The 27,668-nt window shown below is 42.7% G+C and overlaps 1 protein-coding gene across 1 annotated transcript in view; it reads right to left on the bottom strand.

The window, feature by feature from the left end:
* Positions 1 to 27,668, bottom strand: part of LOC311064133 (ephrin type-A receptor 6-like) — a gene marked incomplete at both ends in the record, with an annotated part of 409,840 nt that overhangs the window by 55,206 nt on the left and 326,966 nt on the right. Inside the window, 2 exons of the mRNA XM_084083900.1 lie at positions 575 to 737; positions 1,321 to 1,445. Coding sequence (XP_083940026.1) covers positions 575 to 737; positions 1,321 to 1,445 — 288 coding nt within the window. The remainder of the gene's footprint in view (positions 1 to 574; positions 738 to 1,320; positions 1,446 to 27,668) is intronic.

Below are 27,668 nucleotides of genomic sequence, written 5' to 3'. Positions count from 1 at the left end.
GCGGAGAGGCACCTCTCTGAGATGGAGCTGTCTCAGAGAGAGAGAGAGAGAGAGGAGCTCTGCAAGATGAATGCTCTTTTCTGGGACAAAAAAATAAATAAAACGAAAACACGACAACAGCAGATTATGAATGATGCTTTTTGTGCCGCGTACTCGAAACACACACACACACACACACACACACACACACACACACACACACACACACACACACACACACACACACACACACACACACACACACACACACACAAAGGAGAATACATACAGGGACACATATATCATAGATACAGTACGGTTACATTCATAAAAACATGGAATATGTCTGTACGATAGGCATGTCACTCAGTACTCTATGGGTATAAGCAACAGCGTCTCCGCCAATTATAGCAGAGACAGCACAATACTTTGCCCGCCAGACACACACACACACACACACACACACACACACACACACACACACACACACACACACACACACACACACACACACACACACACACACACACACACACACACACACACACACACACACACACACAGAGAGAGAGAGAGTGTGCAGCAGTATACTCACAGTCTCCGGTGGTCTCGTACTCGTATTTGGGCGAGTAGGAGGAGAGGCCGGCTGCGGTGCGCGTGCGCAGGCTGAACATGTACCAGGTTGCCGGTTTCAATCCCGAGATGATCACACTGGGAACCTTGGTGCGCGTCGACGAGTAGCTCAACAGCTCATGCTCCTGTGTGTGTGGGGGGGGAGAGAGAGAGAGAGAGAGAGAGAGAGAGAGAGAGAGAGAGAGAGAGAGAGAGAGAGAGAGAGAGAGAGAGAGAGAGCAGTTAATACAATACATGCAATAGACCTGAAACAGCATGTCATTGATGTTAGGCAGAAGCCTCGTAACTCCTTATTTCAACTTTTTATGTTTTTTTTTTTTGTGGTAAATTAATGCTCTATACTTCATCATTCAAGAGTGTTGCGCAAAAGTTGTAAAAAATAGCCGATCTACATGCTCACAACACGTCGCACTGCACATCATTCTGACTGACTGACTGCACATAATACGGTTTTGCTTTGGACAAAAACACACTTGTATATGTCAGCTGTGGTCTTGTATATCAGCTGTGGTCTTGTATATCAGCTGTGGTCTTGTATATCAGCTGTGGTCTTGTATTTGAACTGAGTTAGAAAACAATGTTGCACATTAAGCTAATCATCTGGGGACCCCTCCAAAAAAACTAAAAACATTTGGGGACCCCCTTGAGGGTCCCGACCCACAGTTTGAGAACAACCAGTGTTGTAGTTCAGCTGTGCTCATGTCTTACCTTCTCATAGTATTTGATCTCATAATCCAGGACGGGCAGCGCTGGTAGTTCTGGCTCCAGCCACGAGAGGGCGATACTGTTAGGAGAAGCCCAGTCTTTCTTCAGAGCCCCCACCAGAGAAGGACCTGCATGGGGGACAGAGGTCAGGGGTCATTCCATGAATGTTTGGTTCACAACCGACTTCTTTAACCCGAACTCTAAACCCGGAATTATGTTATTTCAGGTTATAAATCTACTCAAGTAAAAGTAGCAATACTGCAATGTACAAATACTCTGTTACAAGTAAAAGTACGGAATTCAAAATTTACTTGAGCAAAAGCACAAAAGTATTGGTATCAAAATGTACTTAAAGTACCAAAAGTAGGAAGTAGCCTACTCATTGTGCAGAATGTCCCATTTCACAAGTTTTCAAATGTATAAAAATCATTTGAAAATAGCCGATCTACAAGCTCACAATGCATTGTAATAATCAAAATCTACAAAACTAACTAGTCACTAAAGTTTTCAAATAATTATTGTAGTGCAGTAAGAGCACAATATTTGCTTCTGAGACGTAGTGGAGTAGAAGTAAAAGTACTGAAAATTGAACATGCTACAGTAAAGTAAAAATACCTCAGAATTGTACAGTTCTTGAGTAAATGTACTTAGTTACTTTACGGCACTGCGCGCGCACGCGCGCACACACGCACGCACGCACGCTCGTACGCACGCACGCTCTCTTGAAGATTGAGGCCTGCTGGCTTGGCAAAGCAGCACCCTCCCCTCATGATTTAATAATGAAAAATGATAAAACTTTCCCCGTAAAGTGTTATAGCCCCAGGAGCGAGGGGAAAATAGGAAACTCCTGGCAATCAGTGGAAGATTCTGAGCTTGTGTCACATTATTATGAATATCACGTTCACACACACACACACACACACCCTGTTATTTCCATCATCTTGCTTCTGTATTGATCATGTGGCAATCAATCGCTTCATCTCTTTTCACCGGGGTTGTTGATGACCACTCGAACCCTAGCATCCTCTATGAATTCAGTACAAAGGACCCCAATGGAAACAAGCCATAGGCTTTCTTGGGTTTTAAATCCTCTTAGCTGACCTCGTATTGAACCGTACTTTGATGTGCTTTTTTTCTGCAAATTTCTAATAAAGTATTCAATCAAGCAATCATCCCTGTTCAGAGGTCTTCAATGTTTTTCAGGCCAAGGACCCCTTAGCTGAGCCAGAGACGAAGCAGGGACCCCCCACCACATATTGTATAAAATTGTGTTTCAGATTAAACTTTTTCATAGATTTCACAGATCTCTTTATAGACTTGTTTGACATTCATTATCCTAGCGATTCATTTTGTTGGATTCATGTTAATGTATATTTTCAGACAGTTAACCTTTTCAACCCTCAATATTTAGTCAACTTGACCGTTGGCTCTGCACTTTGTTCTGCTCTTTTTCCTCTTCCACCAACTCTCCGAAAATAGCCGATCTATAAGCTCGCAACGCCTCGCAGCGCGAGGCGTTGCGAGCTTGTAGATCTGCTATTTCCGGCTAAGGTTCCCCCAATCCACAAATATTGGGCGGACCCCCTGTAGTAACTCTGAGGACCTGTTGCAGACCTACAGCAGGGGGAACATTCGCCGAAAAGAGCAGATCTGCAAGCTCACCGAGCTTATTCCTCACATTCTGCGGGGTAAATGCATATCAATTTGAGGGTCCTTGACATGGAAATGAGAAGCACAGCTGTATTAGAACAGACAAAACAAGTCCTACTTCAGGGCCAGATCATAAATAAATGAAATTCCTCCTGGTCACAGGCAGTGTGTGATGGATTCATCCTGCGTCTAGGATGCTTAACTGTGTTGCACAGACAATGAGGTGGCTTTCATCTCCCTGGGGGATTCCAACTCTGAGCCCTTATCTGCCCTGCTATTCCTGTTTAAGGAACAACTGAGGTTTCCACACTTTTAGAGCACAACCACAGCCATAATGAGGACATAGGGTCCGTTTGGAAATGCGCACCGGGAGTGCACTCACGTATTAGTTTGTATTGGCACTCAGTGCTATATATCCGAACGCACCCATAGTTAACAATGCACGACATGCAAAAAAAAGTAGTACATTCAATTGTAGTGTGTTTTTCATATCAAAAGTCCAATCTTAATGTCTTCCTGTCAATAAAAACGTAAGGCGTGATTACATCGGCAGGTACTAAGCGATTTAAACCAATATCATGACAAGCGACTTTCTTGTCAGTATTTCAAACAGAGCTGTGATTAATTGTGCTACTTACTCTGTTGAAGGTCAACAAACAATCTATTTTAAGTCAAACAGTATAGGCTATACTATAGGCACGTACACACGCATGCACACGTACACACACAGACACAGACCAACACACACACACACACACACACACGCGCACACGCACACGCACACGCACACACACGCACACACACACACACACACACAGCGCACAAGCAGTCAAAACGCAAGTACACGCACCCATGCACGCTGTGGCAGCGGCTTCCTGTACCGTTTTGATCTTTAATTAGCAGTAAATGCTTACTTCACCACCTGGCTGTGACTTGCTGTGGCACTGTTGAGCAGCCTATTGATATGAGTGGACAGGGATTCAACATGGTTCTATATAGCTCAATGAAATATAATCATACAAGGCACCTCTTACTTCACACTAAGTGATATTTTCCCCTATTTTTTACTTTGTAGTCTGATGTGGCAACCAGGCAGGTCGTGATACTCAGCAATGCCCAGAATCAGTGCATTTAAGTCGGGTAAAAGACGTGCGGACAGCTGGTGTGCGGAGGTTGGGAACATGGAGGTAGGTTGGTAAAGATTGGTGCGTTCCAAGGCGCCCCCGTCGCTGTGCTTGGCAGACACTCTGCCAGCTCCTGTTTCACTAGCAGTCGCGCCAAGATACGGGAATTGAAATTAAAAAATCAAAATAACATAATTAAAAGAATATTTTCATATCAACAGACTAAAGGAGTATTTCCAATTTTCAGTACTTTTACTTCTACTCCACTACATTTCAGAGGCAAATATTGTACTTTTACTCCACTAAAAGTATTTGAAAACTATTTAAAAAAGTATTTGAAAGCTCACCATGCGTCGCGATGCGATCTGCTATTTTCAAAAGATTACTTTAAGTACATTTTGATACCAATACTTTTTTTTTTGACGCGTTCCGACAGGGTACAGAGAGCTACAGGGGCTGCAGGGCTTATGGAGCAGGTGTGAGGGGGGGGGGGGGATTATGGGCTGGGTGACCTGCCCAGGACCACTGCATGCGGCTGGTGGGATAAGACTGACACCCCACCGTCCTCCCTTCATCCCTACTCCTGCCTCTGCCTTATCACTGATGGAAATATAACTGAGGACATTTACTCTACTTGAGTATTTTAAAAAACAAATGGAAATACTTCTATACGTTATACATCTCAGAGGCAAATGTTATACTTTTTGACTATGATACAATTATTTGACAGCTTTAGTTGCTACTAATAATTAATACAAAACATACACTAACCAATCTATTTGTATTACCTCTACGTGCCGTGAGCTTGTATTTTCCAAAAGATTTGATGAATCTTGAATAATGTTAGTACTACATATATTTGGTATAATTGTATATTTTGATGCCAATACTTTTGTACTTGCTGTATACTTCAGGTCTGATTTTGAATACAGGCCTTTTACTTCCTATTGCTACTTTTACTTAAGTAAAAGTACTTCTTCCACCACAGCTGTTTGATCCCTCCTCTTTCCCTGACCGCCCGCCTCTTCCACACAAACACGCACGCACGCGCGCACACACGCACACGCACACACACACACACACACACACACACACACACACACACACACACACACACACACACACACACACACACACACACCCTCCATCTATCCTCCTCAGCCGCTCTTATCCTCAGCTTTCTGTCTGTCCGTGACTTGACTCGCCCCTCCCTCCTTTCCCCCTCCCATCCATCCCTCATCTCCTGGCCGTCGGATGGAAACCTCGCATGTCCAACACAGTTCACTTTTTATCAGGAAACGGGAGGGAAAAAAGGACCCGTGGATCCACAGGATCCAATGTAAAATGGTGCATTTACTGTGTGCGCACACGCACACGCACACGCACACACACACACACACACACACACACACACACACACACACACAGGTTTGTATCACTATACTTGTGAGGAATGAGGATATCAACATTTTAAGACAGCAATTTTATCAACGCTATTTTTAATACATTTTGCAGTATTAATTTTTTTTGTTGCAATTTTTTACAGTAAGCCTAAAGCCAAAAGATTGCTGATCTATAAGCTTATAGATCAACTATTTTTCGGTGCATGAAACTGGCACGCAACTAAGTATAAATCATGTCAGAGTTTGTGTAATCCTAACCCTAACCCCAACATGATTCTTTTTTCTAATTATGAACCTACAGTATATCTATCTTTTTTAACCATAAAACATCAACCTTTCTTGTGAGGACCAGGAAAATGGTCCTTACAATGCCTATTTCTCAAATTGTACTACTTGTGGGGACATTTGGTCCTCTCAAATATAGTAACACACACGCACACGCGCACACGCACACACACACACACACACACACACACACACACACACACACACACACACACACACACACACACACACACACACACACACGGCGGAGTAAACCATGCAAGGCACTAACCTACTCATCGGGAGCAGTTACAGTAGGGGTTCAGTGTCTTGCTCAAGGACACTTCGAAAAAAAGCCATGGGTTTCCGAGGCTACCTCGACCCTAACTCGGGGGGGGGAACTAAGCCGGGGGAATTGAACCGGTAACCTTCCGTGTCCCAAATGTCCGCTCCACCTACTGAGCCACCGCTGCCCATGTATAGTTAATTAATTATACAGTCACAAGCACTTGTTAATAATTTGCGTTGCTTGCATATTTATAAGAACCCACAGGCACACTTAAACCATTTCACAACAACTTAGGACAATACCCAAAAGCTCTATGTTCGAGGTGCAAATAGTTTTCTTCACTATAGCATGACCCTCAGCCAGTGTTGGAAAAGTTACTAAAACATAGTAATATCTTACTTATTACACATTACTTGTTTAAAAAGTAATATAGTTACTTTACTTATTACTCCCTGCCAAAAGTAATTAGTTACTTTACTAGTTACTGGAAAAAAGTAATAATATTACTTTAAGTTACATATTCCTTTAGTTACTTTCCAACACTGCCCTCAGCACACCAGTCTGTGTTGATATAGACGACTATTTTACCCCCCATCCCGCTATTACGGCATCTGCGCAAATCGGCATTGTCAGGCATGCATGACAAGGGTTCCAGCTCCTTAACGGTTCCTTTTAAAGATTCCTATAGAGGGTTCCAAATGGACCCGTAGAAGTCTGTAACTCTGAGAGTGTACACATGAAACCAAATGCCCCCCGTAAGAGTCCATTTGGTTCCATTTGTACCCTCTCAGAGTTATGGTGGTCCTTGAAATGAAAAAAGTTTGAGAACCACTAGTTTTGTAATTGTATATCAGAAGCTGGGTTGCCAGATCTGCTTATTATAATTTCCCCGCAAGATTTTATTTGAAAATAGCCGAGCTTGTAGATCGGCTATTTTCAAATAGCTGATGTATATGTTAAAGTGCTCGTGTGGCCCATAGTCGCTTCTTTTGGGCTAGTTTTCCTAGACCTGGTTGCTTGTTTCTCCCACAGAATCTGGCAACACTGATCAGAAGGCGTGAAGTCCACACATCAGCTCCGGAGCCGGATCAGCATGAAGACACACAGGCTCATACACACTGGGGAAAAACCTTTTAATTGTACACTGTGTGACAAGAGTTTCCATCAGTTAGAACCCCTAAAGACTCACCATATGCGTATCCACACTGGATAAAAGTCAGCGGGTACATCCTATCACGATCATCGAACTCGACCATGCAGATGACATCGCCATAGTCTCGGTCACAGCAGAGAACTACTACTGACAGAAGACATGGAGTGCAGGATGATCGGTCTCGAGCTCAATGACGAGAAAACTAAAGTATTGGCCACGGGGGCACAGACCCATTCCTACTGCAAGCGGGACGGAGCTTGAGGTAGTCGAGGACTTCAAATATCTCTGTGTCCGATGGACTGCGTCAATTGAACAGGATCTTGAAGGTACGGAGGGCACTTGCTTTGGAAAGCCTTGTAACAGGATGAGGAGAGTGTGGGGAAATCAGAGATTGGAGATCAAGAGGCGGCTGTTCGTGGCTACAGCAGAATCCGGACTACTGTACAGGGCCGAGACATGGACGCCGCCCACAGCACAGCAGGAAAAGGCCCTGGATGGCGTCTACACAAGAATGCTATAAATGGCCCTTTGTGTCACGTTGGAGCCAATCTGGGAACCCATCGCCAAATAAAAAACAGCGTTTTTTACTTATTCACTTGGCTTTGGAACAAGCTCAACGGAGCACCCGTGCGCAAGGAAGCCGGGGTTTTTGGTCTGCCTTCAGCGCTCCACTTCCGGTGGTGCGACTATGTTTTCATTCCCACTAACAATATTTCTCCACGGAACACTAACACCAATTCTCCCAAAGAACAGGGATCGTTTTGGTTATAAGCCCACTTGTTTCTATGATGAAAGAGCAATTTAAAATGTTACTAACTTTCCGTGGTCTTGCCGGCTTCGAGGACGCTATTGTTAAATGAGTTTCGGCTTGTTTCTAGTGAGGAAGGAACGGCACACATGTATGTAAATCCCGGCCACTACATTTGATTGGGTAAAGCGCGGCCTGCTTCCTGATCTGACAGCACGCCCACTTGTAACCAATGCGCACGGGTTGTCAACACGGCTACCGACAGATTCAAACGCAGAGCAGAATCTGTTCTTGAGAGATTACGTTGGAGCTGGATCACATCAGAAACGTGGACGTCTATGGCTGCCTCCCGGGGGTCACGGACAAGGACAACTTGTCAACTGCGTCAGGCACCCGGAACTGACAGAGAGCCCGACGGCACTGTGGGAGCCAACCCAAGACACAGCTAGGAGGGGAAGTATAGGCACAACCCCTAAAGACAAACACTGTGGCGTGACAGCAGAGCCAGTAACAGAGCTCCAGATCAACCTCTGTAGGACCGATCAGCGTGAAATTTTGCACGCACACTCCCAGTAAGCCCCAGTAAGCCATGGAAGAATGTCTGCTCAAAATATTTCATATCAGCCTCATGGTGGCACTTCAGGGCCCTTCACATTTTGGCCTATAACTCTTGAGCTCTATGTCATTCACTCAAAATCTTCCCTTGATTCCTTGGCTCGTGACACAACTCCCAATCTACATACTATTAATACTATATTATCTGCAGGTCTTATGCTATATGTACATAATGTGTATATACATAGATATTGTTATTTTTGAGCGGTGTAGCCGCTCCTATAAGTGGGGTTGCGACCCATGACCCATCCGTCGTGAAAATCTGTCTTTCCCTGTACTGTGATTGGCTGATGAGTATTCAGACCACTCTGTGATTGGCTAGCGAGACGCATGATGAAATTCCTAATCTATAAATAGCACCACGCACTTCAAAAAAATCTTTTTTTTTAAAGTGAGCTTCCATAACTGTGATGACCTTAAATAACACTGCTCACTTCACACTGGGTGTGATTCTTTTTTTTAATGTTCTCTTTGACATGCAAAAAACTAAGTATATTCTGATTCTATGGAAGACAGAAGTGCTTCCTGTGTCTTTACAAAACCTATCGAGCCAAATGCATGAAAAAGCAGCAGGTATATAACATCACACCTCCATGTGCGTGGGTTGAAGTGACATGGATAAAGAACATATGTGAGCCGGAGAATGCCGGTTTGAAACCCTCATGGTTGTCTGGGGGAAATGTGGGCAGTGAGAAATCGATGGGAACCGGCGGCTTTTGTTCAGCAGACACAGTACAGCTACACAGGTGTTGGAGGCATGTGAATGTTGGTGGAAAAAAAATGAGGCTGCGTGCTCAGCAAACCCTCCTCTGGATAAATGAAGGCTCCAAACCCAGCAAACCAGGTTAAATGGAGAGAATGGAAACAGGTCGGAGCATTGGTTCTCAACACTGGGTCTGGGGACCCTCAGGAGGAGTCCAAATGGACCCTTTAATGGGTCCGTAACGCTACGTTCTCCAGAGTTTCGATTCATCGAAAAAGTCATTATTTTCTCACTGATAATAATGAATATCCAAAATAGGGATGCTATAGGTGGAAAGTGGTTAACAAGGTACTTTTCCATAATACTTAAAGCAGTGGTTCTCAACCTTTTTCCAGATCAGGGCCCGCTAGAAAATCTCAAAAGGGTTTGCGGGGCGGCCCACCCATCTAAGTGGCCAGTGGGTGGGCCGCGTGCATTTATTTTAATGATCAATCGATTGTGTTCCGGGCTTGGATCAAAAATAGAAAGCATTCAAAAGTATAAATTACAAAGTACATTTTCAGAAATGATCAGACATTGTCAGACACTCACCACGTGTCACACTGCGACACGTTGTGGCCTTGTAGATCTGGTATTTTTTATTATATTATTATTATTTTTTATATTTGAAATAGAAGTGGATATATTCTAAGTGGTTAATTCGTAATGTATTTCTTTACGTTTTGGTCCTAAAGAGTCCCTTCCTAAAAATGTAGACAAAAGTACAATATTTATATTTGAAATGTACAGCAGAGTGAAAGTCATCAGCTTGCAAAAAAAATAAAAAATAAAATACTCAAAAAATGTACTCAAGTAACATACAGGTTGAGAAGCACTGTACTAAAGTATACTTTATATGAATGAGCATCAAAGTGGCTCCAAACCAAGGGGCAAGGCTGAGATATTTACTATGAGGCCAACCCGGATGTTTAGTAAATGTCCAGCGAGAGGCGCTGTTTCACCCGTGCCGACCTGTGAGTTCAGAAAGAATTTATTTTAACGCAAGCCGATGGGTTTTTACCAACTTTCAGACTCGATTTTCTTACTGTAATAAAAATTGTCATAAATTCTATATGCTTCCAGTCGCTAGTTTAAAGTCTCCTTTCAATCATCAGGATATGCGTTTTGCTAAATTATGGTTCTATTTATTATAAAATTGACGATAAAGTAGGCTATTCTCTAGGAGGGGCGGGATGATTTGATTGACACGCTACACAACCAATAGCATTCATTCCCCGCCCCCCGCTCTTGATTGACAAGTTACCCAACCAATAATGGTCTGAACTCATTCTGACGCGTAGTGAAAGATGGCGGAGCCACAGTCTGCAGCAAAGGATTCATTTTCGGTCTGTAGAAAGCAGCGGAGGGGGTTTGTCCATCTCATTTATACAGTCTATGCTCCAAACAGGCTCTTTAATCAAAGCAGCACTAACTGGAATCACTGACTGGAGCATGGTCTTCAGCCCGTGACCCATGAAATAGGACTGGAACTGTTCCACTCAGTGGAAGGTGTTCCAGGTGACGGGACCGAGCAGCTTTCTTTTTATTGGTCTACAGTCACCGCGCCCATTAAATGCATTTCAATGCTTGGTTTCTCCTTAATAATGAGACGCATAATGGGCTTTCAAATGTGAGTAGGCCGTCCCAAATGTTAGCGCGTTAATGGGAACAACAAAACACCATGGGCGAGTGCGTGTGCATGCGCGCGCGCGCGTGTGTGTGTAGTGTACACGCATACTGTTCTTATGACGGCCAGATGTCCCCACAAGTATAGTACAATTTGAGAAATGTGTGAGGATCATATTCCTAGACGCATTTTTTAATATACTTTTAATTTATTACGTTTTTTTAAGATTAGGAAAAGATTAAGGCTGGGGTCTGGGTAAGGATCAGGCATTTAGAGGTTAGGTGTATGGGTTTGGTTAAAAAAAACGGTGAACAAAAATTAATGAAAGCAATCACAGCATTCATAACGAATAGTCATCCTAAAATGTTGCGCTCCTCACAAGTATATGGCTCATATGGCTGCTATCGGGCAGAATACCTTTTTTTTTTTTTAAACAAACATTTTAAGTAAAAGTGGCTATGTGTGTCTGTGGGTTTTATAAATATCGAACCAATGAAAAGTATTAACTAAGTATTAATTAAGAGCTTGTGACTAAATAACTACATTAGGTGCCCTCTTTTTTCTTTCCATTTCCTGAAAAGTAACCGCTTTCGGACATACAACAGTGGTCGAGGTGGCGTTGGTTTTGCTCGGCGGATGTGGCGTTTCTTGCATCCTCGCTGGGAGAGACCATTCCTCTCAGGGGGGAAAGCTCTCGCTGGGAGAGACCATTCCTCTCAGGGGGGAAGCTCTCGCTGGGAGAGACCATTCCTCTCAGGGGGGAAGCTCGATCTTTATCCCATAAACACGATCTAAGTCCCGTGTAATGAGACAATCTGTCGAGGTGCTGGGCGCGCCAGCCTTTTGTTTTCGCGATTGGTCGACGGGGGTGCTGGGAGCGCCAGCCTTGTGTCGGCGGTTGGCGATGGGGTGCCGTGGTTTGCGAGCGCGGCTCGGGCACAGAGCTCAGAGCGTGGCGAGACGGGCATCTGCAGCACTGTTGGCATGTTGGGAACAATAAACACTGGGGCTGAAATGAAGCCTCGAAGCAACAACGGCAGGGGCGGCGGGAAATATAGGCTAGGGGAGGCTAAGCCTTCCCAAATTTCCTGTTAGATTATAGATATAAATACGTCTGGATTTTAGTGTGTCATTGTCGCTGCAGCTAGCCACCACACGGACGCAAGCACGCACACACACATGTAAAGCATTAAATGTGTAGGAAAACATTATCCCCAATCTAATATCCCAATAGTTAACAAAAGTTACAATATTATTTAAACCTTTTATTTCTTTATTTCTATTTCTGTTTCTTTTTTTCATAATAAAATGCTCTACTTCATCGTACAAGTGTAGCAAAAAAATAGCAGATCTACAAGCTCACAACGCGTCGCATCGCGACGTTAGCCTCGCGTAGCCAGACTATATCACTGCGTGGATATGAATCTGGTGCTTCCATGAGGACGCTATTTTTTCAAGGGGGCGGGATCAAAAAATGGCACTGGACGCAATTGGTTAGACCTACAACCAACTGCCAATTACAGTCTCCCATATTTGAATACTGGGCCCTGATTGGTCACCCCAGACTTCGGGAGCAGGAAATGGATTCACAACGGAGAGGTGCCAGACCCAAATCGCTTAGGGCATTTTTTTCCCCCACTTTTTTTTCACTTCATCTGGTCCCAGGCTATATTTTTATAAATATTGACCCAATGAAAAGTATTAACAGCAGCTTGTGACTAAATAATAATTACATTGGATCCATTGGAACAGGGTTTTTTTCTTTCATTTTCCGGAAAAGTAAGGTTTTCACTCGACAGTAGCGATATCTGTTAGATAAGGCGCAAAATAATAGTCCATGAAATTCACCATCACTAAATGTGGTTTCCACTAAACCGACAAATCAGTGAGACCAAGTGAAAAGAAGCCACGCAGCACCAGTGAACCGCTCTAATTGAGCTGTTTTCGATGAGAATTTGCCACGCATTATTCCCTTCACATTTGGCAGTCTGTATGCGCCCTTGAACGCTGTTAGTTTCAGGTTGACACGGCGATGCTTGAATCACTGCACCCATCGCTGCATTATACCGTTTCATTTGAAGTGGTTTAATATAGTGTTCTCCTGATAGAGCTGTGGAACACATTTTTAAATACGCAGCAAAGATAAGGCTCCTGATCACCTGGTTTGGATGATGCCACGCTGTTTGGTTTACGGTCAATGACAATGGTGGAAAGTAACTAGGTACAAACAGTACTGTACTTAAGTAAAAAAATTTAAGTACATTTACTTGACTTTATTTCCATTGTTGACACTTTTTATACTTGTACTCATACTTGTACTACATTTACGAGCTTTAGTTACTGGGTACTTTGCAGATTTGGATTATTAACACAAAACATACATTAACCACTTAAGCCCTATTTTATAAAGATCTACAAGCTCGCAACACATCACATCCTTTAGATCTGATATATTGGAGGGGGAATTTATTTTTTGATTTTTTTTAAAACATTTGACTACAGTACTTTTACTTTGGTAGTGGAAGTATATTCTAATGCCAATATACATTTGTACTTTTACTCAAGTACAATTTTGAAAACAGGCCTTTTACTAGAATTTCTATATTGTGGTATAACCGTATTGCTACTTCTACGTTAAAAAATCTCAAAAGCGCCCTCGGCCCACCCATCTGACCACTTAACACAGCAGCAAAATGATGTGTTTACTAAGTGTTTACTACGAATGCTATTGGCTGGAAGGGCAGCGAGGTTGTGTCTTCACTCAGTAGAGCCAGTAGAAGCCCTAGAAGCATTACCCTACTTTATCATCAATTCTAAAATTAATGGGACCATAATTTACAAAAACACAGATCACGATAATTGAAAGAAGACGTTAAACTAGCGACTGAAGGCATACAGTATTTATGACAAGGTTTACTAAAGGTAATACAATGAAGTGTAAAATCCGGTCAAACGCCCATTGAGTTTTAAGGGCATGAAAAGTCTTCCGCAGCCAGCAGGAAGTGGGAAATAGCGACACCTTCTGGGCCATTAATAGTAACTGCAGTGTTTGACCAGTACTTCCGCATTGGCCTCATTTCCAGCGGTGACATGCTTGCCGCTTGCATGTGCCCGAAATAGGGGATGCCAGGGGTTAATGTGGCTAAATAGACACACAGACTCTCGTCAACAGTTCTCAATGCGGGTTATTAAAACCACGACATTAAACTCTCTCTCTCTCTCTCTCTCTCTCTCTCTGTGAGTCCCTACAGGAGCATTGGAAAGCCATTAGACGGGGCAGTCAATTACAATACCCGATGGATAGATTTTCCAGTCGAGCGCGGTTAAGCTCAACATAAACTAATGGGGAGTCTTTAAATGAGCTTGACCTGCATATGATTTTAATTAGCTCGGCTGCCCTAAAGGCTTCCATTAACTGTTTAAAAAAAAGAAAAAATCAATACGGGCCAGTTATTGATGCGGCGAGAGAGCTTAAACGACGTCCCAACACCTCACTGACTCACCGCTGATGGAAAGAGCAGTGGTGGGAAAAAGTACTCGCATGTTTTACTTAAGTAAAAGTATCAATACTGCAATGTGGAAAGTACAAAAGTAAAAGTACTCATTGTGCATATTTCAAATTGTGCCATTTCAAAAGTTTAAAAATGTATAAAGAAATCATTTTAAAATAGGAGATCTACAAGCTCACAATGCGTTGTGATGCGACGCATTGTGAGCTTGTAGATCAGCTATTTTCAAATGGTCGAAATACATATAGGGCTAAAGTGTGTTTTTAAAAAAGTAACTAGTAACTAAAGTTTTCAAATAATTGTAGTGGAGTGGAGATTTTATTATACACCAGTGGGTCTCAAACATTTTCATGCCAAGGACCCCCAAATTGATATTTATGTGGCCGTGGACCCCCATCTGAACATATTTTGTGCCAGGGACCCCCAGAAGAGAAGATTTCAAGATTCTTTCTAAAACGTAAAAAGAATTAGCAGATGTACAAGCTCACAGCGCGGCACAAAGTGACGCCAACGTATAAAATATGGGGTCCGGGGACCCCCAGGGATCCTTGAGGGGGTTCCAGGGAGTCCCCAGCAACAGTATATAGTTAATACAGCATCACAATCATTTTAACCACTTTAAATCCACTTATATGTTGGCTATTCAAAAAAATATCAGATCTACAAGCTCACGGCGCGTCTCTTCGTGCCGCAGAGATCTCCCATGCATCGCCTGCATGTCTACATTAGCCTGGTTCCAGACCATAGACCCCGCCCACTCTCTGAATGGACCGCCCCTCTTGGTCTGGTGTTGTAAATGTGAACCTAGGATTTATTCGGTACAAAATGTATTGTCCAGTGAGAGTCGGAGGTGGGCGTGGGGATCCCTTAGGATTGGTTTAGGGCAAATTCTAATCCCCTCCCCCTCGTAATGGCCTATACACATGGAGCCAATGTCAGACTGAAGCTCCACACAGCTTCAGTTTGATAATAGGCTCTATTCACAGCAACCATATTATGAAGACATTCACAGGTGTTGCCAATGATACTAATGAAGGCTCTGTTCCATTTAGTGTAGCACAGTGGTTTCCACGACCCCCATAACTCTGAGAGTGTACAAATGGAACCAAATGGACCCTTACGGGTCCATTTGGTTCCATTTGTACACTCTCAGAGTTACGCACCTGTAAGGGGCCATTTGGAAGCCCATGAGGGTCCTTGGACCCCAACTGTAGACCCACTGGTGTAGCAGAGTGTTTCCAGTGAGCCAACATGCACAACATCAGCACCCTGACTCTGTTTGACCAGAATGGAACAGAGCCTTCATTAGTATCATTGGTAACACCTGTGAATGTCTTCATAATATGGCTGCTGTGAATAGAGCCTATCAGGCTATGGCTACATCAGACTAGGGACAGAGAGGTGTGTTTTCACTTTTCAGTGTGTGTACAGCAGGTCAGTGTACAGTACAGTAATGTAATAGATACTGTACACTGTGCAGTTATATGTCCAGGTGCAGAGGGGGGGGGCCGGCACACTGAGGCACTTAATGAATGGATCAGACTCTTTTCCAGCTCCACACCTGGGACGCCGAGTAATGATTTGTGCCAATGTCACATTCATAGAGCCGCGTGCGCTCGCGCCTTATGTGTGTGTGTGCGTGTGTGTGTGTGTGTGTGTGTGTGTGTGTGTGTGTGCGATACTTGTGAGCACGGCAAATGTCCCCACGAGTATAGCAGAATTTAAGAAGCAGATATTGTGAAGATCCATTTATTTTCTCTGGTCTTCACAATAGAAATTATTTTTATGGTTACAACAAGATTTGGGAAATTTAGGTTTAGGTTGGGATTAGGATTAGGATTAGGCATTTACAGGTTAGAGCTATGTCTGATTTATACTTTAGTTGCGTGCCAGCGTAGCGCACCGAAAGAAAAAAAATCTACTATTAGTCTCAACGAGTCACACTGCGACGAGGTTTAGGGTTAGGGTTAAATATTAATGGCAATTATAAAACTGCCATCCTATAATGTTGACGTTCTCACAAGTATAATAATATAATGTGTGTGTGTGTGTGTGTGTGTGTTACAACATCATGTGTTTTTTGTGTGTGTGTGAGCGTGCGTGCGTACACAAAGATCTGCATTTAGCAGGCGCATGGTCTTGTCTCAAGGCTATCATTACCCTTATTACAGATGGAGGTCACTCCCACTGCATTGTGGGTCCTCTGCTTCCTACGTGCGGACTCGGAGCACGGTGGATGAAGTACTCTTTCTTAAGTACTCTTTTCTTCATTAAAAAATATCAATACCACAATGTGGAAATACTCTGCTACACGTAAAAGCCCTGCGTTCAAAATTCAATAAAAAATATTGGATTTGAAATGTACTCAACGCACCAATAGTTAAAGTACGCATTGTGAAGAATGTCCCATTGCACAAGTTTTAAAAAATGTTTAAAATATCATTGAAAAATAGCAGACCTGCAAGCTCACAACGTGTCGCATCGCGACACGTTGTGAGCTTGTAGATCGTCTATTTTTTTTAATAGCCAAAGTATAAATTACGGCTTAATTTGGTTAATGCCTGTTTTGCAATAGTAGCCTAAGTCTACAAAGTAACAAGCTAGTAAGTAAAACTGTGAAATAATTGTAGTAGAGTACAAAAGAAGTACAGAATTTGCCTCTGAGATGTAGTGGAGTAGAAGTAAAAAGTAATGGAAAAATGGGGGGGGGGGGGGGGGATACTCTCAAGTAAATAACATCAAAATTGTACTTCACCCAAAAAATGACTTATTTTCTATCAATTGCAAACCCCATGAAGCCTTGAATCCATGGATTTATTTGTGTTTTTGTCGCATTCCTAAGCTAATAATTTGATTCCTGTCTCCTACCGGCTAATGTATCCGGTAGGTCGGAGACACAAAGTAGATTCTTTGTGTCTCCTACCGGAAATACACCCGGGCATCAAATTATTGGCTTAGGAATGCGACAAAAAACAAAATAAATCCATGTATTCAAGGCTTCATCGGGTGTGCAATTGATAGAAAATAAATCATTTTTTGGTTGAACTCCTCCTTTAAGTACAATACTTATACTATAGAGTACATGTACTAAGTTACTTTCCGCCACTGCGTACCATACACAGAGCGCTGGATGCGGCGGCGGGCAACACGCGACAGAGGTCAGACCTCCCGCCGGAGCGGTGGAGTCTTCGCCGTGTAATTATGAAGCGCTTAGAGTCTGTCGGAACTCAATAAGAGGCTAACGTGTCTTACTGAACTCAATCAAGGTGAGATAATGCGATATTGTCGTCCAATAAGCGCTGACCCCTGTGTTACATGTCCTTCTTGGGACACAGCGCACGCGTGTGTGTGTGTGTGTGTGTGTGTGTGTGTGTGTGTGTGTGTGTGTGTGTGTGTGTGTGTGTGTGTGTGTGCTTGTATTACTATGCTTGTGAGGGCAAAATGTCGCCACAAGCGTAGAAGCAATTTGAGAAATAAGACATTGGGAGGACCATTTTCCTCATAAGCGAAATGGCTGTTTTATAGTTAAAAATAGATGATGAGAGATAGGTTTACACAGGGGCGTCACGGCCATTCACTGTGCGTATGACGCGACACCCTCGCTCTCACAGATCCGTGATTTCATACCTCCCACTTAAAAAATATATATATATATGTATATATATTTGTTTTGATAATAAATCGGTAAAATCAGGCAAAAATAAGAATTAAATAACCTAACCCTAAAACCGAAATAAAGTAACCAAAACACGAAAAAAAACGAACAAAATCTGCCCCAAAAAATGCAAAATCTTGAAAATACAAAATGTGTTTACATTTGACAGCTACAAATGTTTTTCACGATTTTTCAAAAATAGCAGATCTACAAGCTCATAGCGCGGCACTCGGTGCCGCGCTATGAGCTTGTATATCTGCTATTTTTGAAAGGGGTATAGTCCACCGAAAGTCCATCCCCCCCACCTTCCGAGAGCCTGTGACGTCCCTGGGTTTACAGTTAGGAATTGATTTAGGTTGGGGTTAAGATCAGACATTTAGACGTCACGTTTAGAGGTTAGGGGTTAGGTTTGGAATCATATGCCTCATTTATGTACAATTTTGCACACACGGCCTACAAGCTCACAGACGCGCTGTGAGCTGGTACTGTAGATTGCCATCTTTGGCTTCCGGTTTAGGGTAAAAAATCGCATGCATCGCTGTGCTAAAATGTTGATGTTCTTGCATGCATAGTAATACAAATGTGTGTGTGTGTGTGTGTGTGTGTGTGTGTGTGTGTGTGTGTGTGTGTGTGTGTGTGTGTGTGTGTGTGTGTGTGTGTGTGTGTGTGTGTGTGTGCGTGTGTGCCCCTGCGTGCGTGTCCTTTGTGAGAACAGTGTACTCACAATTTCCTCACATGAATTATCCCTACTAAATGTGTCCATTTGCAGGGTGCTCCAAATGAACTCATTTACTTTCAAAATCCTCTAAATTATTCCATGAATAGCCAATTTTCTTCTCTAAATTCCGCTAAGATTTAGCCTATAATGACCTGTTGAATTTACATATTCAAATAACGTTAAAGTACCTCAAAATTGTACTTAACCAATTAAGACCGGGGACGCGTCTGTGTCATTTTAGATTTCTTTGGCTATTCAAAAATAGCAGATATACAAGCTCGTAGCGCGTCACCGAGTGCCGCGCTATGAGCTTGTAGATCTGCTATTTTTGAAAAATCTTGAATTTTTTCTTTCTTTTTTTTCAAAAACTGTTTTTAGAACACATTTTTAAGAATCGTCTCAGGTCTTAATGGGTTAAGTACAGTACAGTACAATATGTACCGTACTTACCGTTACTTTCCTCAACATGGTCCTTTCACCACTTTGATCCCTAACAACATATCTCAGAAACTACAGACTGGATTGCCATGGAATGTGCTGTGAACACCTTCATGCTCCCCAGAGGAAGAACCTATTGATTTAGGTAGACCCCATGACCTTTCCCCAGTGCCACCATAAGGCCAAAATGTCCACTTGCACACACAAGATATCAGATTGCAATGAAACGTGCTGAGTGTGGTGGATGAACTGATTTTGGTGACCGGTGGCCTTTCCTCTTGTACCAGCCTGAAGACCAAAAGACACTTTGTAGCTTTGCTACAATGTCTGGAAAAGTGTTTGTAGATACAGTAGATAGACAGACCTTTATTATTGATCCCCAAGGAAACTCAGTTGTCATAGCAGCACTGCAGTAAGGATGAGACAAAGATACAGGTAACGATATCTTTACCAATGTGATTAATGATTAATGACCGATCAATGTGACGTCTTTACCTTTTTTCTTCTTTTTATGTACTTTTTTCTTTTCTTTTTCTTTTTTCTTATGATGAGTAATTTCACAACAGCTGAATGAACCCTCGCTGGATCAATAAAGGTCTATCCTATCCTGATTCCTATCGTATCCTATCCTATCCTAGTACAAGCACATAATAAGTAGTAGGGCAATCTGGGAACCCATCGCCAAATGAAAAGGAAAAACAGCGCCCTCAGCTGTTTTTCTCACTTGGCTCTGGGAGGAAGTCGACGTAGCACACGTGCGCAAGGAAACCGGGGTTTTGGTCTGCCTTCAGCCTTTCACTTCCGGTGGTGCGACTATGTTTTCATTCCCACTAACAATATTTCTACACGGAACACTAACACCACTTCTCCCAGAGAACATGGATCGTTTTGGTTATAAGCCCACTTGTTTCTATGATGAAAGAGCAAGTTAAAATGTGAATATCTTTCCGTGGTTTTGTCTGCTCCGAGGACGATATTGTTGAATGAGTTTCGGTTTGTTTCTAGTGGGGAAGGATCGGCGGACACGCAAATCCCTTCCACTACATTTGATTGGGTAAAGCACGGCCTGCTTCCTGATCTGAAGGCACGCCCACTTGTAAGCCAGTGCGTACGCGATATGACGAACCCCCCCGACAGATTCAAGCAGAGAGCAGAATCTGTTCTTGAGAGATTAGTAGTAGGGTAACACTAATTAAAATAGGATAATAAAAGAGACAACTTAACATTCGACCAGGTCCTCTGTGCCTGGGCTGGTCCGGTGTGCATAATGTACAAGCCATCAGTAGATAGAAATAATAGAGGCATAAGTACAGTATCTTGTGCATTCTATCACCAATAAAACCAGCATATGAATAGACTTAAAAACCTAAAGACTGACCTGGCCCTCTGCACTTGGACTGACCGGGTTATCCTGCCCTATTCTCAGAGTTACTACAGAGTTACTATCCTATCACCAAAATTTGTGTGATAGGATACATTTCCTATCACATTTCCTATTCCCTATATTAACCACTTGAACCCTAGCATCTCTATTCCGAAGAGAACGTTAGCCAAAAATAGCTGATCTACAAGCTTGTAGGTCGGGGGCTATTTTTGGCAAAGAGGTTTGTTGTAGAGGGGGAAAAGAGCAGACCAAGTACAGACTGAAAGGTCAAGTTTACTAAGTAGTGAAGGTCACAATGGTAATAAAAACCTGGCGTCACCAGGCTTTCCGCAATACCTCAATCACCAGTCTAGGACACAGACACAAGCAGCCAGGTTGACTGAACATCACATGGTGATTTGTGTGGCTTCATTCACAAACCAAAACACACAGTAACTTACTATCCATGTTCTGACAGATTTACAACTTTACTGAATCGTAAATATTGTGTTTTTCCCCCCATCTGACCTTGTTTTTCCCCCCCATCTGAACCCCACACAAGCAACCAATAATGTTTACCCTGTTTTCTCCTTATTTTCTCGTTACGGCAATGAACCCTCCACCACACATTTCTGTGTCGCCATTGCTGTTGTATCCTATTGGCCAAGATGTGAGCTTGTAGATCGTTTTTTTTTCACTACTTTTGCGCAACACTCTTTTATGATGAAGAAGCACATTCAATTACTGTTTGAAAAAAAAACATAGAAAGTTGGAGTTTGGAGAAAAAGTTTGGAGGATTCTGCCCGACAGCAACTATTTTTAGCCGCTAGCTGAAAGCGCGGCTCTGTATTCACTCTGACTCTGACCCGACAGATTTCCGACATGTATTCGACACTTTTTTTGCTATTGGCTGTCCTGGCTGTCCTTCACTACTTCACAGCCAATGGGGAGACACTACTTTAAAGCCAATGGACGGCCGTCCTAGCCAATGGACGGCCGTCGTTTGCAGCACCCGCCTCCCCTCGCAGCACCGCGGCGCAGGCACGCCGGGCAGTTGTCCTCCCACCCCCCCTTACCTCTGACTGCAAAGGTCTAATAGCGGCCAAACAACGGATGCACGCTTATACAGTACTTGAGTAAATGTACTTAGTTACTTAGAACATTTATTTTTCGCCGACTTCACATCGCCCGTCCCCGCAGGGAAGGGGGTTCCCTGGCTCAAAACAGATGGGGGGGGGGGGGGGGGGGCTGTTGACAAATACATATTAATCTGGGGGTCCATGAACATGTTTGAGCACGCGAGTTTTCCTTTCGCCTCCGAGGCACCCAAACCAGTAGAGACGCGAAAGGAGTTGGGGAGAGCCTGGTTGTGTTGTTGACTGACAACGGGTGCATTTCTCCTTTCCGACATGTCGCCTTTCCGACGTTGACTAACCCTATACCTAACCCTAACCTTAACCGCACGCGGAAGCCACTAGTCGGAGTGGTGAGATGTCGGAATGGAAGGAGCACCCCACTGGCAACAGATGCACGCTTTTATGCGAAACAACAACAATACAACCTGGCGCAACAGTTGCGTGCATTAGCACAAAGGAAACGTGTGTTTCAATCACCGTCACACAGAGTACTCACACACGCGCATACTGTCTGAAATACTCTGAAAACAGCCGATCTACAAGCTCACAATCATTGTACTTTACTGGAGTAAATGTACTTAGTTACTTTACACCTCTTAACAGACGAACATACGTGTTGAGGCTCCGAAAAACTCAACGAGCCACAACTCACTGTCTCTCGCCCCTAAACACGGTCGCCCCTGATCGCAACGGTCTGGGGTGAGCGACCAGTGCCGTTCTGCCTCGCCCCTAAACACGGTCGCCCCGGATCGCAAAGAACGGTCTGGAGTGAGTGATCTGCTCTGCCCTTCAGTGCATATTTGCATGCACATAATGATATTGTTGTTGTGGTTAAGTTGAAATAAGTTGCACAAGTTGTAACAATAGTGCTGTATCCTTACTTTGTTGCAGTAATCAATTAATTACAATATACGTACAATGACTGACAGAATATATATATATATATATATATATATATATATATATATATATATATATATATATATATATATATATATATATATATATATATATATACATATAAATACATATATATATATATACATATAAATACATATATATATATACATATGAATACATATTCCAAATATTATTTAACTTTTTCTTTTCAAGATCTTTTTGAAAATAGCCGATCTACAAGCTCAAAAAGCGTTGTGCATGCAACACTTTGCGAGCATGTAGATCTGCTATTTTCAAATAGCCAATGTACTAGTCTGTGCTACTGCTCGTATGTGCATATATATATATATATATATATATATATATATATATATATATATATATATATATATATATATATATATATATATATATATATATATATATATATATATATATATATATATATATATATATATATATATATATATATATATATATATATATATACATACATACATACATACATACATACATACATACATATAAATACATATATATATATATATATATATATATATATATATATATATATATATATATATATATATATATATATATATATATATACATACATATAAATACATATATATATACATATAAATACATATTCCAAATATTATTTAACTTTTTCTTTTCAAGATCTTTTTGAAAATAGCCGATCTACAAGCTCAAAAAGCGTCGTGCATGCAACACTTTGCGAGCATGTAGATCTGCTATTTTCAAATAGCCAATGTACTAGTCTGTGCTACTGCTCGTATGTGCATATATATATATATATATATATATATATATATATATATATATGTATATATATATTCCAAATATTCTTTAACTTTTTCTTTTCAAGATCTTTTTGAAAATAGCCGATCTACAAGCTCAAAAAGCGTTGTGAATGCAACACTTTGCGCGCATGTAGATATGCTATTTTCAAATAGCCAATGTACTAGTCTGTGCTACTGCTCATGTAGCCTAGTCGCTTCTTTTGGCTTTGTTTTCATAGAACTGACTGCTTATTTCACTCATGCAAGAGAGCCTAGTCAGCCTACGTGACACATAACATCACACTTTTGCGGATTCCCCTGTATTGCACGTTTAGATGGAGAAGCGAGGCTGCGTCATTTTCACCCTGAAAGGTGGTTTCACTAAGGATTAGGGTTGCACTTAACTTTCATAGCCTAAGCATAAGTAGGCTAGGCTAACTATTTTTGATGCTGATACAAATTTAATTTACTTCTACTCAACTACATCTCAGAGGCAAATATTGTGCATTACATTATAAAACATACATTTAACACTTTAGCCCTATTTTACACCTACAAGTATAATACCTACATGTAGATCTGCTATTTTCAAACATTTTAGTACTTTCACTTTTGGAACTTTACGTACATTTTGATACCAATACTATTGTACTTTCACACAAGTACATTGCGACACACGCGCACACACACACACACACACACACACACACACACACACACACACACACACACACACACACACACACACACACACACACACACACACACACACACACACACACACACACACACATCCTTTATATTGGTAGCCAACCGATGAACCTCTCTGTTGAGTTATTTTGGTTGCATTGGAATGGCTGAGATTTCATTTTAAAGACCACTTTTACATTTTGTGCTGCAGATTGGGGCAAAAAAAGCCTGCCGCTAGCGGCTATATTATGACTTTTTAGTCTGATTAACCACTATTTTATGGTACATTAACAATCAATTACATTTGTTGGATTAAATGTTGGACACCTATGGAGTAGGCTACAGTGAGACAGAAGAACCGTTTCACATTAAACCGCAACGGATTCTCCTGTTTGACAATCAAATGGATTTCCCCTGTTCCCCCATAACGTTTATTTCAGTTAATGTCTGCATCTTCCATGTAAGTAACTGAAGTACTATGCTGCTAACAACGCATCAACACTACGGAATGTGGAACCACAGAGAACACACACACACACACACACACACACACACACACACACACACACACACACACACACACACACACACACACACACACACACACACACACACACACACACACACACACACACACACTTATCAGATCTTGCCATCCATTCCACAATGCATCCCCACTTCCGCTCATACTCTCCTCAGCGTATCTCCATGCAAAGTGCCGCAATTTGCAGCGTGATCGTCTGGAGCAATTTCTCTCACCCCCCCCCCCCCCCCCTCTCTCTCTCTCTCTCTCTCTCTCTCTCTCTCTCTCTCAGAGCGCTGCCAGTATACCAGAGAGAGAGAGAGAGAGTAGGAGGGACAAAAATGAAGGCGACCCCCGTGACATTAAATAGCTGTCAACTGGATCTAAACTGGGACAGCTTCTTGCGCTCTCTCCCTCGATGCACATGCAACCCCCCCTCCCTCTCCCCTCTCTCTCTCTCTCTCTCTCTCTCTCTCTCTTCCCCCCCCGCTCTCTCCCCCCTCCCACTGTGGTGGCTGTCTTTAGCGTGACGGCGGTGGGAGAAGGAAGGGAAGGAGAGGAAGACTCCTTCGACTCCCCCAGCCCCCCCTGAGCAGATGGTGGCGCCGTGCACCACCTCTTGCCATCTATCATGTGTATCTGCTGAGCACGGGGAGTTAACAGGTAATTAAAACCATCAGTCACGCAACAAAAGGGAGCCGACCGACGGGAGACGAATAGACTTTTACTGTGTGGCAGACTGGCAACTACAAAGCTATTTCTCACAGCTTTTATTTTTTTTTCTAGGCCGGTTATACTGTACAAGAAGGGGTGGAGAGAGAGAGAGAGAGAGAGAGAGAGAGAGAGAGGGAGGGAGAACAGGAAGGGAGATGTGAGAAGGGGAACATTGTGACATGGATATAGACATATCAAGTACAAGCAGGACATGTTGAAACATGCCCGGGTATATTGCACTGTCGTGTGTCGATCAACATGTTCAGGAGTTAGTGTATAGGCGCTATTCACAGCAGCCATATTATGAAGACATTCACAGGTGTTACCAATGATACTAATGAAGGCTCTGTTCCATTCTGGTCAAACAGAGTCAGGGTGCTGATATTGTGCATGTTGGCTCACTGGAAACACTCTGTTACACCAGTGGGTCCACAGTTGGGGTCCAGGGACCCTCATGGGCTTCCAAATGGCCCCTTACAGGTGTGTAACTCTGAGAGTGTACAAATGGAACCAAATGGACCCGTAAGGGTCCATTTGGTTCCATTTGTACACTCTCAGAGTTATGGGGTTCGTGGAAACCACTGTGCTAGACTAAATGGAATAGAGCCTTCATTAGTATCATTGGTAACACCTGGGAAGGAAGTGATAATATGGCTGCTGTGCATAGAGCCTATTGGTAGGCTGCCCTAGCGCGTCTGATATCTGGTCTAGAGGGGCGGGAGAAAAAACTCTGCGAGATCCCATTGGTTCACCGATCTGTCCGCCAGCCCCTGCCCCACCTCATGCCCCTCCTCCTCCCCCCCAATGTGCAGCATTGAGAGCCCCGACGTCACAACATTTGGAGCGACGCCCACTGCGCTCTGGTTGGTTGGGGAAATGAAACACTTCCTATACCAGGAACGTCAACAGGCTGGTCCAGGCTCTTATTTTGGAGCAAAACGCGAAGGAAAATAAAAGCCAGGAGATCGAGGCCATTAGGTCATGGACCCCCATAACTCTGAGAGTGTACAAATCCATTTGTACACGCTCAGAGTTACCAATCAATTAGCTCAGCCCCAATTAGCTATCAGCCCCTGGAGGACCCCTGGGGGTCCCTGGACCACACATTGAGAACCACTGGTGTAGATTGTCTTTCCACTTCCGGTTGACAGTTCAACTGGCAACTGGACAGACCAATCATGTGTCTTCTGGGCGCGGGCATTATTAGCTCCCTCCCCTTTTCACACAGCAAATCACAGGGCTTTGTTCCAGACTATTAAATCCGTGGGAACTGGGCTGTAGGTGGATGGGGATAAATAGATCAAAATGCTTCCAAGTTACGGAGAGGTAAGGGACAGCTAAAACATTGAAATGAACCGGAAGACTTTTTGAGAGTTATAGCCGCCCAGTGGGTGATTATACCGAGCATTTATGCAGGCGGTGTAATGTCAAAAAGAAAACCATGCATAATGCAGATGCACAACATGCTGGAAGAGAAAGACAAACCTAATAAAAATCATGTAGGGCTGATGAATTGCCTAAGGGGGAGAAGTTGACCTAGTCTGCAAACATTGGTTTGGATTTTAACCCATTAAGACCGGGAACGTATCTTTGTGTTATTTTTTGATTTCTTTGGCTATTCAAAAATAGCAGATCTACAAGCTCATAGCGCGGCACCGAGTGCCGCGCTATGAGCTTGTAGATCTGCTATTTTTTTAAACAACATTTTTAACTCAAATCTATGCTTCTGGGGGATTCTACAAATGTCTTCTAAATCCGAACAGTTTTTTGAAAAAACGTATGTTGCTATAATGTCAGTGGTTCTCAAACTTTTTTCATGTGAAGGACCCCCAAAATTATATGTATTAGGCCGCGGACCCCCATCTCAAAATATGTTGTGCCAAGGACCCCCAGAAGCAAAGATTTGAGTTAAAAATGGATATATGTATTCAAAGATCTGCACACATTTTCACGATTTCCCCCCCCAAAAATAGCAGATCTACAAGCTCATAGCGTAGCACTCGGTGCCGTGCTATGAGCTTGTATATTTGCTATTTTTGAATAGCCCAAATAAATCTAAAAATGACACAGATGCGTTTCCCGGTCTTAATGGGTTAAATGTGTTCCATATGGATAAAGTGTTAAAATACGGTGAGGCTATTTGAAAACCATAGTGCTTATCCCCACATGAGGATATAATTTAGAACTAGTCTGATACAAGACGGACATCATCAAAGCCCTTTCGTCTTGACACTGCCTCAATGGGCCTGCTAGCTCAGTGATTCTCAAAACGTCTTCATTTCAAGGA

This window comes from Gymnoscopelus microlampas (genome assembly GCF_963454915.1).
Source record: "Gymnoscopelus microlampas genome assembly, chromosome: 17".
NCBI lineage: Eukaryota > Metazoa > Chordata > Actinopteri > Myctophiformes > Myctophidae > Gymnoscopelus > Gymnoscopelus microlampas.
This window is presented reverse-complemented; position numbering and strand designations above follow the sequence as displayed.